The sequence below is a fragment of the Pongo abelii genome, chromosome 8, assembly GCF_028885655.2.
Source record: "Pongo abelii isolate AG06213 chromosome 8, NHGRI_mPonAbe1-v2.0_pri, whole genome shotgun sequence".
NCBI lineage: Eukaryota > Metazoa > Chordata > Mammalia > Primates > Hominidae > Pongo > Pongo abelii.
Window position 1 is genome coordinate 22,317,623 of NC_071993.2, and position 17,268 is coordinate 22,334,890.

Consider the following 17,268-nt stretch of genomic DNA (forward strand, 5'->3'; position numbering starts at 1 on the left):
TAGACCAAACATTCATGGTATAAGGCACATAATGGTTAAGAGGCATGCCCATAGCCACTCTGAAAGTCAGACTGGCACAAGTCTCCTCACCACACTATGCCAGGCTATCTTCATTGTAGATGCATCAGGTAACCTACACTATGCAAAAGAGCTTCCATTTCTCATGTTAAATAGTGTGCTATCAAGGACCGTCTGGGCTTTCCTTCTTAACAAATATTTTTACACAAAACACTCAATTCTTTGAGTTTCCAACAAAACAAAAAGACACTAAAAACACTAGCTTAGGTATTTTAGTTCAAATAATATTTCACATAACAGAATTTAAAAATGTTTTATGTGTAAACACTATCAAGTCACTATGCATATCTAAAGCATATAAATTATACACATTCTATAGTAATATTTAACATTCATGTATGTTACTAAAAATTCTGAACACCAAAGCAATTAATTGACTCAGATTCCAAAAAGACAACTGTAGAATATAAGTGGCTTTTATACTGATGACGTAGTTTATTTTCCAAAACAATTTAAAATAATTCTTATGATGTTCATCTAAGTGTATCATTCACACACTCATCTTCCACCATCTAAAACATCAGCCCTCCTTTTCCTAAAATAAATTTACATTTGGAGGAAAGGTTTTGATAAGAGATTTTTTTTGCAGCCTGGAATTTGATAAGCTTATCAGTTTGAGATAAACTCCAGTTTCACAAACTGACTAGAAAATTCAATGTCATTCTAGGGACAACATGAATTCTAATATTATCAGCTTTATTTGTATCTTGTCCAATTCTTGTTATATGCAAGTGATAAGAATTCCTTTAAGTTGTCTGCCTCGGCAACCAGGTCCCCTTGGTGAAGGAGTTTGTCAGCCTTGGGTCCTGTTGCTTCCTCGAGTAGACTCTAAAATATATCCAGTTCAGGGCAGAAGCTTCCATATTAGGACTTTTCTTGTTCTTGTTTGTTTCTTTGCCCCATTCCCCACCCTACCCCTTTAAACCTGTTTATTTTTGCAAATGGAAAACATCAGCGAATCTATCTAAGCTTAAAAGACAAGAATAGGCAGTTATAAAAACATCTACCATAACCAAGATTATTCTATTATCTCCTTCAATTTCCAGGTGCAAAAAGAAATAAACCTGAGCTTTTCTAAATTTCTGTTTCATGTCATTGTATTTTTCAAAAGAAACACAAAATATGGAAAGGCTACTACTTGGTTTTTATTAGGAAGAAAACAGAACAAAGCAGGGTTAAAAATAAAACCACAAAATCAAACTAGTAAGATCAAGAAAGAACTAAAGACAAGCAACAAAGTATAATTTCCAAAGAAGATTCACTCTGGAATATTTTTCTTCACTTCTCTTTAGAAAGTTGTCAAAGTTGGCCAGGTGCGGTGGCTCACACCTGTAATCCCAGCACTTTGGGAGGCTAAGGCGGGTGGATCACCTGAGGTCAGGAGTTTGAGACCAGCCTGGCCAACGTGAAACCCCGTCTCCACTAAAAATACAAAAACTAGCCAGAGTGGTGGCGCATGCCTGTAGTCCCAGCTACTCAGGAGGCTGAGGCAGGAGAATCACTTGAGCCCAGGAGGCAGAGGATGCAGTGAGCCAAGATTGCGCCACTGCACTCCAGCCTGGGAAACAGAGTGAGACTCCGTCTCAAAAAAAAAAAAAAAAAAAAAGAAAAAGAAAGTTGTCAAAGTTCAGAACAATATAGCTTTTTTTAAACAACAGTTTTTCTTATTTACATACAATGACATGTTTTATGGAAAAGCAGAGAATAAAACATGGACAGGGAAAAAAATAGTTTCTAAAATGCTTCTTTTAAAATTTCAGTTACAATTGAAACTTCATAAGGAGTACTCCTTTCCCATTCTGGAATCTCACTTCATAGAAGCTGCTGTTTCTTCTAATTTATATTACTACATCTCAAAATAAGCCCTTCTCCTACCTTCCTACCTTCCTTCCTTCCCTCCTTCCTTCCCTCCCCCTCTCCCTTCCTGTTTTGTTTAAGGGACAGGGTTTCCATCACCCCAGCTGGAGTACAGTGGCAAGATCATAGCTCACTGCAGCCTTGACCTCCTGGGCTGAAGCAATCCTCCTGCCTCAGCTTCCTAAGTAGCTGGGACTACAGGCATGAGCCACCATACCAAACTAATTTTTAAATTTTTTTGTAGAGATGAGATCTCACTACGTTGCCCAAGCTGGTCTTGAACTCCTAGGCTCAAGCAATCCTGCCTTGACCTCCCAAAGTGTTGGGATTACAGGCGTGAGCCATGGCACCCAGCTATTCTATTTCTTGTGGGGGTTTTTGTTGTTGCTCTTGTTCTTAATATTGTCTTTTGACTTTTTCCTATGGAAAATCAAGATTTCTTACCTACCCACCCCCACCAAACAAGCAAACCACTTTACTTCCCCCCAATTACAGTTACAGCATAATGAATCAACTTTCTATGATTCATAATTACAACCATAAATCTGCACAGCTAAGCCACATAGGGTTCTATAAGTTTTCCCAGATATTTTATTTTGCTTGTTTTTTTTCTGTCTCTATCTTGAATTGATTCACACACTCTCCAAAGCAAACCTCCAACCTTCTGAGGAGTTGGGGAAAGGTAGCCGCCCAGCTCTGAAAGGGGAAGGAGGTAAACTGGAAGCCCAAAGCCTTCCAAATAATTCTTCGAATGTCAATGCCACTTTGCACTCCCTGTTTTAGAGGTTTCTGCTTCCTACAAATTCCTGTGGCTTTCTGGGGTTCTGCAGAGAGAAGTGGCTTTTTTGGCTGGCTCCCCACCCAAGGTCTTGGGTTTCCATCTTATTCGTGCTACTAAATCAGTTAACTCTCATTTGCTTTCCTGATCTTCCATCTCCGTTGACATCTTTTGTCTGTTGTCATTTCTTCTGCCATTCTTCTTGTTCTTTTTAATCCTTTAATATCCTTTTAGTGTGGTTTATAGAGGGAACATAAATAAATGCATCTGTTCAATCCACCATGTTTAACCGGAAGCCTTTGTGCTGACTGTTTGTAAAGCATGACTGGGTATTTTTTAATATCATCACACCCATTTCTCTTTTGTCTATTCAAAGTTATCTGCAGGTAAGTCTGATTAACTAATTAGAATGGATTTTTTTTTAAGTGGGGACAACACCTAGTCCTAAGCAAGACTGTAAAGCTGATGAGATTCACATCTAATGCTTTTAGCTTCCCCATTCTTTTGCCATTTTCCCCACTTGATGGCACCCTTCTCCAATATCCATTATCTTCATGGTCCCTCCAGAAACTAGATGGGGTAGTGGGGTGTGAGGAACAAATGGGCCTGGGAACTTATTCATACTAGAATGTAAATGATTGACAGCATTATAGGTACTTCCCAGTATATAAAAACAATGCAACTCCTCAGCTGAAATTAAGGTAAACTGGAATTTCCAAAGATGTGTTTTAGAAACTTTCTCTGGGAGCAGGAATGTGTTGGGAGGAGTGAAGTAGAGGAAAATGAGCAAGAGGGGACAAAGAAAATGAAATGGCAATGAAAAACAGAGATGAGAGATTGGCGGTAATGTCCAATTTCAAGAGATTTTTTTTCCTTCCTATACATGCAAATCTTGAAAATGCCAGGGTAAAAACTTTAAGAAAACAAAGTTCTATGGACTTCAGAAGTTATAACAAGAGAAATGGCACTGGGAAAATGTAAATATCATAAAATTTCTTTTATGCCTGGTGAACAAAATTATAAAAACGTGTCCCAAATTCCATTTATGCTCCTAATATTAATTAGTGGCCTCACTTTTCTGATGAATGACATTAGTAGCCAGAACACTCAGATTTCAGATCAGAGAAGTTTTTTTGACTACTCCAGCAAGAATATAAAGGAAAAGAAGCCATTATTTACCAGAAAAATAGCATCTTTTTTGACATGACCATCAAGGAACTCTAGTGGCTACTGGAAATGATGACTGGGCCTTTCTAGGTACATGATCTCTAAGGGGCTTTGGCCAGCACAAGCAGAGAATGAAGCTCTCTTCAGAAAAAAAAAAGAAACACTTATGCATCAGCCTTACTAAGCTTCTTAAAGTATGTTTAGATATACATGGGCAGGAATTTTAATTTGCTCATCCATAAAACAAAGAGATTGGCTTAGGTTTGTGGTTCCCAGTGCAGGCGTGTTAAGCGACTTCCCCCTGCCATTCAATTTCCACCAGTCCATAGCATAGCAAGGAAATAAGGGCCATGTAACAGCTGTCCATGAAGCCAACTTTTCTCAATTTAAACAATTGTCCTCTATTTTGAAATCGAGTCCCATCTTTCATGAAAGAGTGATGAAAATGGACAGCAGTTTTTCTTTACTTCCTCCTTCTCCTCTCCCTGTTGTTAAATCTTAGTTAGCAAAATTTAAAACTTAAAGGATTTCCTTGGACACCAACATTTAAAAGATTTTAAAAATGCAAACACATGCTGATCAATGATAGCTAAAGCTTCTGCCAATATTGATGCAAATTAAGTCAAAACGGTCCTCCATTTTTTTTACACCAGAGAATCTCTACATAGTTCTTTTAAACCTCAGTCTTTCTCTTACACTGTTAAACCTATATGTTGGTCTATGTTTAAATTATGGAGAAAAACCATTTAAAATGCATCAAATACTCAATTGAAGGTCAACATTGGTAGTTCTAGGGTCCACCTAGATGCTTAATGATGGCAGACTAGTTGAGAGAAAAGCTACGGGAATTGTTTTTAAAATGAAATTACACAGTAAGCACACTTTGCTTAAATTGTATGTTACAGATTAATGGTGATAGCAGTAATAGATCTCTAAAGACATTTTTATTCATTCTCTCTATTCAATTAAGAAAATGTCCATCACCCATAACAAAGAAGAAGAACAATAAGTATATGAAATCACTGTAATATGCAAGTGAACATAGTGATGCTTTCACTGGCTTTTTCATGTTGTTTTATGTGTGTGTGTCCCCCTCCCCTACCCCCTGCCTGGTATTGAAGCAAGTTCTCCCTGGCTAATGACATCAAGCTAATCTCAATAAGGGTTGGTAGATCTAGTGTCAGTGCTTGATAAGAACAGGCGTTTTATAAGTCTTTAGTCTTAAAGATCATGTTTACTCTAAAAGTACTAAATGAGGGCTCAGAGACTTGAGCCGCTCTCCGGGCTCTGTCATTCACCTTGGACAAAATAACTTCACCTCTTTGTGCCCTCAGTTTCCTGGTGTATAAATACGGAGAATAATATCTCAGTAGATCCTCAAGACACTCGTGAGGTAGATAACAGTCAGGAAAATTCTTTGAAAAATGTGAAGCATACAATGTTTAAAAGGTATTTAAAATATTTAAAGGTATGCTCAGATTCAATAAATATCATTTCCCGACTTAGGACTTCCAGAATATATCCTTATTTGTGTACAGCATTCAATTCAAATGCCATAAATTACTATGAATTTTTATTCCTTCAGGTACAACCACTAGCTTTTCCATTTACTCCGTTACTTATATCTCCACCAACCTAGTGACCTCCACCAACCCAGAAACCACAGACAAAAGTCTGTGCTGTCTAAATATGGCTCCATGAGGCAATTCTTTATGATGGTTAATGAAAGTCTATGTTGCCCTACAAATGCCACTAAAAGTTCTTATCTAACTTTTCTATGGAATTTCTTTTCCTAGTCCATTGCTCAGTTTACTGTAAGAAACCAAACGATTTCAAGATCCAGAAACCAAATAGAGAGAAGACAGTGATTCATCTGAAGGAATACTAACAGCTACAAATCCATTAGCAGCTGGATTTAGGGACCTCCAACAGTAGGTTTCCCAATATTTCAAGTATGAGAACTCTGTTTTAATGTTCAGATCCCTCCACAACTGAAAATTATATAATGACCAGAAAAGAAACTATAAAATTAGTAGTGCTTTTGAGTGAATTTGTATTTTTCTAATCATAACAACATCTGTATACGTTTGAGAATTAGCACACAATGATTGGTAAGCATAGAGCTGGAGAAATTTCGCCAGTTTTTGACTTATAGGATGGCAACCACTGTCTTACAGCTAACTCTAGCCATGTTTTTTGCCTTCCGATAGAAAACAATGAATTTCCCTCTTAAAATGGGAGAGAATAATAAAAATTCAGAAATTGATGTAGCAAGTTTCTGCCTTACTGGTTGTCTTTTTAAAGCTGGGAATTGACTAGTTTTTAATCCGAGTGATCTATTGTTAGAAGGAAAAAAAAAATCTTTGCAAGTTGTTGAATCTTTTAAAAGTCCTAAGGGGAACATGTTTACTATCTGTGACAGTGGTTCTTAACAATGTCAGATTTAACAACTCTTTTTTATAATGAATATGCTGTAATGACTCCCTTTGAGAGCCTATTTTATCTACCGAGTGAAATAAACCATCCTAAACAGCAATGTATGGCTTCTCATGATTCTGTGGGTTGACTGGGCAGTTCTGCTTGACAAAGGAGCGGCAGTTGGGGCTCTGGGGCCCCTAAGAAGTCAAAGTGGCCTCACTCACATAACTCAGCTGGCAATGGCTGATGGCCTGGAGCTCAGCTGGGGATGTTGGCCTAGGACCACCCTTCTCTTACAGGTTAAATTCTCATGTGGCTTCTCGGGCTTCCTGGTAGCATGGCAGCAAGGTTCAAAGAAAGAGCATTCCCGGAAGCAAAGGTGGAAGCTGCAAACCTCTTAAGGCCAAGTCCCAAACTTACACAACATTATTTCGCTGCATTCTATTGGCCAAAACATGTCACAGGACCAGCCCAAATTCAAGGAAAGGGAAAACAGACCCCACCTCTTGATGTTGAAATGGCGAGGTTATATTCAATGTACCTGTGGGGCAGGCGCAGTGGCTCACGTCTGTAATCCCAGCACTTTGGGAGGCCGAAGAGTTCGAGATCAACCTGGGGCAATACAAAAAATTAGCCGGGCTTGCGCCTGTAGTCCCAGCTTTTTGGGAGACTGAGGCACGAGAATCGCTTCAGCCCGGAAGGCAGAAGTTGCAGTGAGCCGAGATCGCGCCACCGCACGCCCGGGTTGGTCTACAGAAAGAAAATAGATGTGGAATGGGAAATATTGCTATGGCCACCTTTGGAAACGTAATCCATCACATATTTGGGAATGAAATTCCTGGGTGATATAATCTAACTACATACAATGTTTTAGAAATGAAAATAGTATCTCAATAGTTTAACAGAGAACTAAAAGGAAAATAATTCATAACATGTATTTCAATATGTAAATGCTCAGATATGACTACACTACAAGATCCATTAAAAGAGCCAGATCTTTGCATTGACTTAATGATTACATTTTGATTTAAGAAAAAATAAGTCATTCCATAAAAGAGATCTCCTGAAATGAACAGAGGTACAGGAGGACACTAGTACCATAACAAAAAATAGTGCTAGGATAAGTGATAATGCATCAGATTTATTTCAACATAATTATAAAAAATAATCAAGACAAATTAGAGAAGAAATACAATAACCTTAAAAATGATTTGGGCCTTATCTATAAAGAATAAAATAAAAAATCCCCATGTGACTACAGAAAACATTTCAATTATTTCAAAATTCTACTACATGTCAAAGCATATTTTTAGCCTCTAGTACTTAAAAAGACTTTGGAGATCATATCTTTCAGTGGCCAGAGAATATTGGATGGATTCTTTTAAAGAATAAAAGATTATACAGAAGTTGCGATAGATGTCAGAGACATATCAGACCAAGATTGAAAACAATAGGCAACACTCAGATACTATTTCAGAATGTGATTTTCACATAATTTCTTTTTATATGTATATATAAGGATTAGTTCACGTATTTGTTATTCAAATCCCGAAATCCCATAACCGCGAAGGATGTTAACTGTATATGGATCCATGTCACTTCCTCTGGAGATTTTTCGAGCAGATGCCATTTGAAGTAGAGGGAATGTAATAGTTGATCCTGGTATAAAGTCAAGGGCTTCAAATCCAGAAAACGTGGGACTCCTTCTTTTGGCCCAGTAGTTTGCTGCTGTTGCTAGGTTTGGGAACATTCGTGGTGATAGCTCCCCATTAACAGGGTGGCGAAGTACAGCCCCAAATTCAAAGAAATCTCCAAGTGCCTTTTTAACCAGTGCTTTCTTCTGCTCAAAAACTGGAATCTCGGACACAACAGCTGGTAAAGCAATGGAACCATCCACGCACTGATCCGGGAACATTTTCACAGTGTAGTAAGTCGTCATCTGTGCTTTGTTGGCAACTACTTTAACTTGATCAAGTAGCTCACGTGCAGGGGATTCAAATTCTCCAAATAGAAATGTGAACATTAATCCTCCAACCCATGGTCTTGAGTTGATCCAATCTATAGCTGGCCCTGCATTATAGCTAATTAATAAATCAGCACTTTCACTATGCAAAGGTCTTCCAATGGATATCATCATTGCCTTGAATTGTCTCTGTACTTCGAGGCTGTTGGTGCGTATCGGGTCACTTGATCCGGCAGCAACGCCTATCAGAAGATCACAGCAGTGACGGAGAATTGATGACATCTCAAGGGCAGTGAAGGTAGGCAAAACATCTTCGAATTTGCTAGCATAGAGAGTACCTGTTTCCTTGTTCTCATTCCCAATCACAATATTAGACCTTTTGCTCACACCGACACTGAGTAGTGCCTTGTGTAATCCATCGAATATAAAACACAAAAATACTAAGCTTGGGGTTACAAGGTGAAAATGAGATCTGTGTACTGGGTCTAGCATAGACTTTGCTGCTTTTTCAATGTCCTTAACATCTCCAATACCAGGTTGGGGCTCCAATGCATCTGCTGGATACTGTCTGCTCTTCCCAGAGAGCTCAAATCTCCCTTGAAAGTAATGGAAGCTGCTCCCATCCTTTGTATTGTCTTGTGGGCTGCTGGTCTATCGGTTCTTTCTTGAGCGGGACATTGTGGGTAATTGTTTCTGTGATTTTCACACAATTTTGTATTGCACTAAAAAAATACAGAGAATGGCAATAATACAAAATATTTTTAAATAACATTTATTAATAAAATGTATTATGACTTCTGTATCTCATTTACTTCTTAGTAATATTCAGTTTTTTAGTCTAGTAAAGGAATTTCCAAATCTCCTTAATTACACAACATAATTTTGATTTTCTTGCTTTTACACCTAAATGTGCAGCTGCACTAAAATCCTTTCCCCTGTCAACTGTGAACACCAGAGCTATGCCTACAGAGAGAAGAGTCAACCACTCATTTCGAGCACAAAATTTAAGGTTTCCTTAAATTTAAACTCAATCATCAAGATCAGTCATATTGTAGTGTCATCTTTTAAAACATCAAAGTAATGCCAATAAAATCCCCTATAATGAACAAAACAAAACTTCTAACAAAGCCAGGATCCACAGAAAGAGTTAGTTGTTCAACAATTCTTAAGCAATATCTTTATGTCATTTAAGCTTTCCTCGACGTAAGGAATTTTTCCCTAAAAAAGGAGCCTTTTTGTGTAGCTTCTTTTAAAACTTTTCAGTATTCCTTCACACAGAAGGGCTGCTGACTTAAATCTGTATTAAAAGTACTACTGCCATATTTGTCTAGGATATTGCTCAGGGCGTCTTTTGAAACTAGCAGGGCAGGAACATTTTTCATTGTGCAGAACCAAATCAAGTTTTGGGGTCATCAGGCAAACCTGGTCCCCTCCTCTAAGTGTCAGTGATGCCCTATATCAAATCATTATGTCAACCCCAGAATGCCCTCAGGTTTCCAAACTCACTGGCCAAGTGGGTGCTGCCCAGAGCAACTGGAGATAACACTGGAAAGGGCATGGAATAAAAGGAACACAAGTTGTACAGGTCTTTTGAAAACTGTCTTGGACATACATCTAAGGTTGATTTGAATTTTAATTAAGTCTCACTTAAAGGCTCTCTGGGGTTTTTAAAAATTAAAGAGCTTTTAAGATATAATATTGCAAGCCCTGCTTTAAAACCTAGGCAGTGATAAAAGCTTAAAGCTGATGCAATCACCATGCTAATCACAATATTCCATGCAAAAGTTCTCCAATGGAAGGGATATAACATTACATGGTCGTTCATTTCTTTCTTTTCTCGCCTCTTAATGCAATGAAAAGTTATTATGTTTTGTCATGTTCTTAACTGTCTTGTTCCAAATATAGGCTTTTGGTTTGGGTGGTATGTTGTGCATCTCAATAAATATTTTTCTTCGCATTAATTCACAATAATCCATTTTTATTCCCCGAAAGTCCATTTGGAGGTAGAAAAAGGTGAGATTTATGAAAAGAAATGTTCAAAATCTCCACACACTTAAAAACATTCTAAAACTTCATGGATTTTTCTATGGTTCCCAATTCTGAAAGCACATATAAATTATAGCGTTTTTGTTATTTCCTTATGTTTACACAAAGACAAAATCTAATAGGTATTAAATCGTGTTAACAAAAAACAATTTTTTTTTGAGACAGGGTCTCACTTTATCACCCAGCCTGGAGTGCAGTGGCACAATCTCAACTCACAGCAGCCTCGACCTCCCTGTTCAAGTGATCCTCCTGCCCCAACCCACAAAGTAGCTGAGACTACAGGTACTTGCCACTATGCCTATCTAATTTTTGTTTTTTGTAGAGATAGAGTTTCTTCACTTTGCCCAGGATGGTCTCGAACTCCTGAACTCAAGTAATCTGGCCTCATCCCACGCTACCCCACGCTACCCCACACTACCCCACCCCTCCGCCACGGCCTCCCCAAGTGCTGGGATTACAGGTGTGAGCCACTGTACCTGGCCTGAAAACAGTTTAAGGTGAGCATGTGAGCTTTTCCCTCCACCTCTTTGGTGTGCTAATTAAGTCACTTAAAGCTGCTTGTGTTTTACCATGTCCCTTCTTAATCCCATGTCTCAAACATTTAGTTAATCATGCAGCTAAACTTAACTAGCAGTTATAATCACAATTATCTGAGCATTCTTTATTGTGAATAGGTATCTTCGGTTACTAAAACCAAAGGTCTTAACTAAAAACGTCCCCGTATTCTTGATTGTTTGGATAATTAGGGGCTAGGGTTGGTGTTCTCAGTGCCATAAACCACAATGTATTGCATATCTCTAAAGCACTTGGTGGGATGCTTTGGGTACTATAGGATTTTGTGAGTTTTCCAAAATATGTATCAACTACAAAGATGACAGTTAATTTAATTAATAACTTGAACTGTCCATTTTTCTGTTGTCCTACAATCTCTATATTAGAATTCAAAAACATTAAAGAGTAAAACAGAAATAATAAATGATGTATCTTCTGAAATTTCTAAAATATGCAATTTTCAAATGGCCTATGAAAATTAGGTCCCTTATCTTATAAAATGCTGTAGCAGTAGGATATATATACTAAATAACCTTTCCAATATTTTTTGTTTTGTAAATAGAATAAGTCCCTAGTGAGACTCTTTAAACCTAGTTATTAACTTACGTTCAGGAATATTTCATTAGGAAGCTTTTCTTCTCATTTTGGCTATTTTTGATCCAAGAAACCAGGTCAAATACATAGTGTCTTGAATAATTTCTAGAATGAAAACTGTTGAGAAGTCTTTATACATATACTCTGAGTTTAGAGCATTAAAATTATAGTAAGGTTGGATGTGGTGTCTCGTGCCTGTAATCTTAAGTGCTTCAGGAAGCTAAGGTGGGAGGATCCCTTGAGTCTAGGAGTTCGAGACCAGCCTGGGCAGCATAGCAAGACGCCATCTCTCAAAAAAAAAAAAAAAAAAAAAGTTTTTTTTTTTTTTTTAATTAGCTGGGCATGGTGGCATGTACCTGCAGTCCTAGCTACTTTGGAGGCTGAGGTAGGAGGATTGCTTGACTCCAGGAGCTCAAAGGTGCAGTGGGCTATGATCATACCACTGCACTCCAGCCTGGGCAACAGAGTGAGATCCTGTCTCTAAAAGAAAAAAAAAAAAAAAAAAAGGTTGTATTAAAAACCCAGTCTATGATGCAAAGTATGTTATTCTATACGTACAGGTCTGTAGCCTACACTCTGCATTATGGGCAAAATTATGTTGCATCTGAAGCATGAAACGCTGAGTAGCAAATTCATCTAGCTATGGCCTCAGTAAATACACTCCTTTGTTTAGCTTATCAGTCATCACTAAAAACATTTATTAAAGACCTTCAATATATGGATCCTTTTCTCAACAAGTTTAAGATGCAGAAAAATATTACAGAAGATGATATAAAGTTATTGCTAGTCACATATAGTATGATTATTTGTATAGAAATTCAAAAATGGAAAAGTAGAAAACAGATTTTTTCAAAGTATTTTCTAAGTTTAGTTCATAGATTCTTTAATTCCTATAGGAACACAAGATAATATATTACAAATATATAATAACAAGATCAACAAAGACATACCTGTGAAAAGAAGCCAACTGCCTAGAAAATAAAGGCAGCTCCAGAGCCCACTACTCGCCCAGGCTCCTTCCAAGATTAGGTACCTAATTTTGTATTTGTAGTTTTGTATTCATTTTCTTTAAGAAAACCCCCCAAAATCACATAAGCTTTAGGCCCCTCAGAACCTGGATCTGCTCCAATGGGGAGTAAACCATATGTGATTTGCATAAAATGAGTACAACACCTGGCTGAGCTTTTTCGAAAAACTATAACCAGGGAGATATACCAGGTTCCTAGATGACAAAATTTACTGCTATTAAAATGTCAAGTCTCTTGAAGTTTAACTGAGCGTTTCATGCAAGCACAATGAATATTCCAACAGTATTTAGAAAACACGACAAAACTTTGGAAAAAGCTGGGAAACATTTGGAAAAAAATAAGAGTCACTAAGAAATGTTTGAAAAAGATGATTAATTAAATATGAGGTGCTGGGTTGAAGGAAATATGGCTGTTTTCCTGGGTACAAAACATATTCTAAACCTTCAATAATTTAAACAATGTGGTCCTGGTGCAGGAATAGGCATGCTGACCAAAACAGACATTAGAACATGTAAAAAAAAGTTAATAATCAATAAAAGAGGCAATATCAAGACAAATTCAGCAGGGAAGAGAGGAAGTGTTAAGAAAAATGGTAATGGTACAACTGGTTAGATAATTGGGAGTAAAAATCCATTTTGATATTAGTTTTATACCATCCACCCAAATAACCTAAATAAAGGAATAAAATATTTTAAAAGATTAAATTATAGAAAAATTACAAGAAAATATACATTAATATGACTCAAACTCCACAGAGGAATAGGTTTTCTGATTTTTGTTTTTTGTTTTTGTTTTTGTTTTTGTTTTTTTCTTTTTTTTTTTTGAGACAAGGACTTACTCTGTCACCCAGGCTGGAGTGTAGTGGCACCATCATGGTTCACTGCTGCTGCAACCTCCTGGGCTCAAGCAATCCTTCCTCCTCAGCCTCCTGAGTAGCTGGGACTACAGGCATGCATCACCTTGCCCAGCCAAGGAATGGTTTTTTAAAAAGCTTAGTAACAATGAAACAAGTTACAAAATAAAATATTGACAGAACTGACAATGTAGAACTGAAAAATATTTGCACACAAAACTCATTACCTAAATTAAAGGCAAGCGATATATGGGGATTAAAATACTTTCTGCAAGTATACAAGGTTAACATTGACCTTATATAAAGAGCTCATACAAATCTTTAAGAACAGCACCAAGACACCAATAGATTAACATGCATAAAAGCAGGTATGAACACTCTGGCAATTCCTCAAAACACTCAGCATGGAGTTACCATAGGACCCACCAACTGCACTCCTAGGTGTAGGCCCAAGACAAATGAAAATATGTGTCCACCCCAAAACTTGTACATAAATGTTCATAGAAGCATTATTTGTAACACTCAAAAAGTAGAAACAACTCCAATATCCATCAACTGATAAACTGATAAATAAAATGAGTTATATCTGTACAACAAAATGTTATTAGACAATCAAGAAGAAAGCACTATTTCAAGCTACAACATGGTTGCCTCTTGAAAACTTATGCTATGTGAAAGAAGACAGTCACAAAAGATCATATGTTGTGCGATTCCAATTTTATAAAATAACCAGAATAAATAGACATACAGAGACAGAAAGTAGAGATTAGTGTATGCCTAAGTCTGTAAAGGGGTTTGGGGGGAAATAAGGAGTGACTGATAATAGGTACATGATTCCTTGTTGGAGTGATGAAAATGTTGTAAAATTAATTGTGGTGATGGTTGGACATCCCTATGAATATACTAAAAAATCATTTAACTGCTTTAAACGGGTGAATTGTATGGTGTGTGAGTTATATCAATACACAATGTGTAATATATTATCACAATACCATCTATATGATATCACTGTACATTATAAATAGCTTTATTATAACATGCTTCTTAAAGTACGCCCAACCAAATCACAGAAGAAAGCAAATTAACAAACTTGAGGAAATTATCAGCATTGATAATAACCAAAGAAATACAAATTAAAGCAATAAGGAGACAGTATTATTATTTTTCTCAAAATAACTAGAAAATAGTTTTGACAATTCTCACTGCTGCTAGAAGTATGGCAAAACAGACATTCTCATATATAGCCATTGGAAGTGCAAATTGACACCACCTTTTTTTGAAGACAGTTTAGCAACAGATATCAAGAACTTTAAATGTAGTAATACTCTGCCTCAGTGGTGTAGCTTATAAAAACATCACACAAGAAATTTTTCCTAAATATGAAAGAAAAAAATATTTATATACAAAGACCCTCATTTCAGCATTATATATGACCATGAAGAAATGAAACATCTTAAATGTTTGGTGATAGTGGAACAGTTACGTGTGCTGTGGTATATGTACTAGATGAAATATTACACAGAAGGGAAAAATACATTACATATTAATATGGGAAAATTATTACAAGATATCAAGCGAAAATAACAGTACAAAATTGTATGCATAATACTGTTAGAACTATGTTTAATTATTTTCTTCTTTTTTATATTTTCAAATTATCTTTAATAAACTACACTTAAATTTTTCTTAACATCTAAGAAAAATAAAACAGTAACAACAATGTAAAGCACTATACGATGTGTGGTTTATGCCATAATGAGTATCAGATATTCAGAGAGGAGTTTCAAACTCAGTGTTTCAATATTTTATCTGCAGGTGACTGTGCTTCTGTGATTTTTTTTTTTACCCCAATAAAAGTCATTTGGTGAAACCCAATTTAGAGACACCTCATCTGGCATGTACAAACAAATTACAAAAAAAAAAAAAACAAAAACAAATTAGTCATAACATACCCCTCAATCCATACATGTAATGTATTTTTCCTTCACTCTTTATGCTACAAATATATTTACAGTAAACATTTAGTCTTCAAACTGTTTCAGTCTAGATTTGTTAAATATTTTAAAACTAAAGATAATATAAACCTACTTTGAATTATCACCAATAGACTCAAACAGGGCAACAACCTCTTTAAGGAAAACAAGCTACTTGCGTCAAAATGAAAATACTTTCTACTCTTTTGAAAAAATATCTAGATGGCAACATTCTATGTACAATAGGTAATTTATTGGTGGTTTATTTCAGAAACAGAATATTTGTTTGAAATATATAATTCTCATCATTGGGAGTTTGGCACACAAAAACTCTTCTAAAAATATAGGTTAGACATATACAATGAAGACTGAGGAAGGACAGGATTTTAGTGCAAAGTTGCAATAATTTATAAATTGTGCTAATACAATTAAACAGAGTATAAATCTTCAGAAATTTTAACTTGATTTTCAAAACACTGGAAGTTTAATCAAGAATCATGAGTACTTCTTGCCCTATGTCCACTCCATCTCCGTTTTGCCAAAATCCACATAATCAAAATTTGTGTGACTTTCCTTAAGACTATTTTATTGAGATCAAAAACTAAGTACACTTGAGCTTCAAGTCTAAAACACAAACCTTGTGCGCTGCATCATTTTACCTTGACTCAGACAATCAGAATCCAATGTTGCCTGGGAAACCCTCTCACGCTTATTACAATAACAATTCTGTTGCTTGATTTTTAAAGCAATAAATACATACTCACAAATTACTTATATATATGTATGTGTATATATATTTTTTGTTTGTTTTGAGATGGAGTCTTACTCTGTCGTTCAAGCTGCAGTGCAGTGGTGCGATCTTGACTTACTGCAACCTTCGCCTCCTGGGTTCAAGTGATTCTCCTGCCTCAGCCTCCTGAGTATCTGAGATTACAGGTGCGTGCCACCACGCCCAGCTAATTTTTCTATTTTTAGTAGAGATAGGGTTTCACCAGTGCAAAAACTTATCATCCTGGTTGCTTTTCCCTGATCAGTATGTGAAGGCACAAAGGAATAAAGAGAACCGCTTCACTTTCATACTGTTCTCATATTCATTTCTTATGTGCCAAGAACTTTGGTAATATAAAGACAAAGAGGAAAAAACATATCCTCTGCTTTTTCTGTATATCCCGCACACCATACATTTCATTACACACCAATGTGTTTGTCAGATTCAACTGAATTGTTATTTTTTATCTTCCTTGGTATATGCAAGAAAAATGGAAACAAAACTTAATGGAAAACAGAAAACTGTAATAAATGACAAAAGCAGATACTATGTTGGCTACATTCTCTGACTACACCATGATATAACTATAAATTCGTAAAATTAACTTTGGAAAAAACAACCACTTGAAAAAGGTTAAATATTAAGTCTCTCCTAAATAACTTCTAAGTCAAAAAGCAAGCAACAAATACAGACTATTTAGAAAATAATATAAAGAGGAATAACTAAGTGTATTAGCCCGTTCTCACACTGCTGTAAATATACTACCCGAGACTGAGTAATTTATAAGGAAAGGAGGTTTAATTGACTCACAGTTCCACATGGCTGGGAAGGCCTCAGGAAACTACAAGCATGGCTGAAGGAGGAGAAGCAAGCACCTTCCTCACAGGGCAGCAGGAGCTAGAGAAAGAGCAAGGGCGGGGGGGATCTGCCAGATGCTTTCAAACCATCAGATCTCGTGAGAACTCACTCACCATCACGAGAACTGCATGAGGGAAATCCACCCCCATGATCTAATCACCTCCTACCAGTCCCTGCCTCAACAGTTGGGATTACAATTCAAGATGAGATTTAGGTGGACACAGCCAAACCATGTAACTGCATAGCAAAATCTCTGTCGTTTAATATACATCTTAATGACTTTGCTGTTTTTTAAAAAATTAAAGTATACAAACCAAATGTGTAACAAAAAAGA

General features: G+C 36.5%; 1 protein-coding gene across 5 annotated transcripts in view; it reads right to left on the reverse strand.

Annotated features, from left to right (window-relative positions):
* Positions 1–7,420: 7,420 nt before the first annotated feature.
* EBLN1 (endogenous Bornavirus like nucleoprotein 1) overlaps positions 7,421–17,268 on the reverse strand; it is a 108,276-nt gene continuing 98,428 nt past the window's right edge. The window contains exons 1-2 of one of the 5 annotated variants that reach the window (XR_008510339.1): positions 13,320–13,868; positions 7,421–8,983 (exon numbers count right to left, since the gene is read on the reverse strand). Coding sequence is in view for 1 of the 5 variants with exons in the window: in XM_063727511.1 (XP_063583581.1) it covers positions 7,836–8,753 (918 nt within the window). In the remaining 4 variants the exon portion in view is untranslated. Of the gene's footprint in view, positions 8,984–11,809; positions 11,934–13,319; positions 13,869–15,944; positions 15,990–16,886; positions 16,974–17,268 lie in introns of those variants that run through there. The other 4 variants (XR_008510334.1, XR_008510340.1, XM_063727511.1 and 1 more) reach the window with 4 other exon arrangements.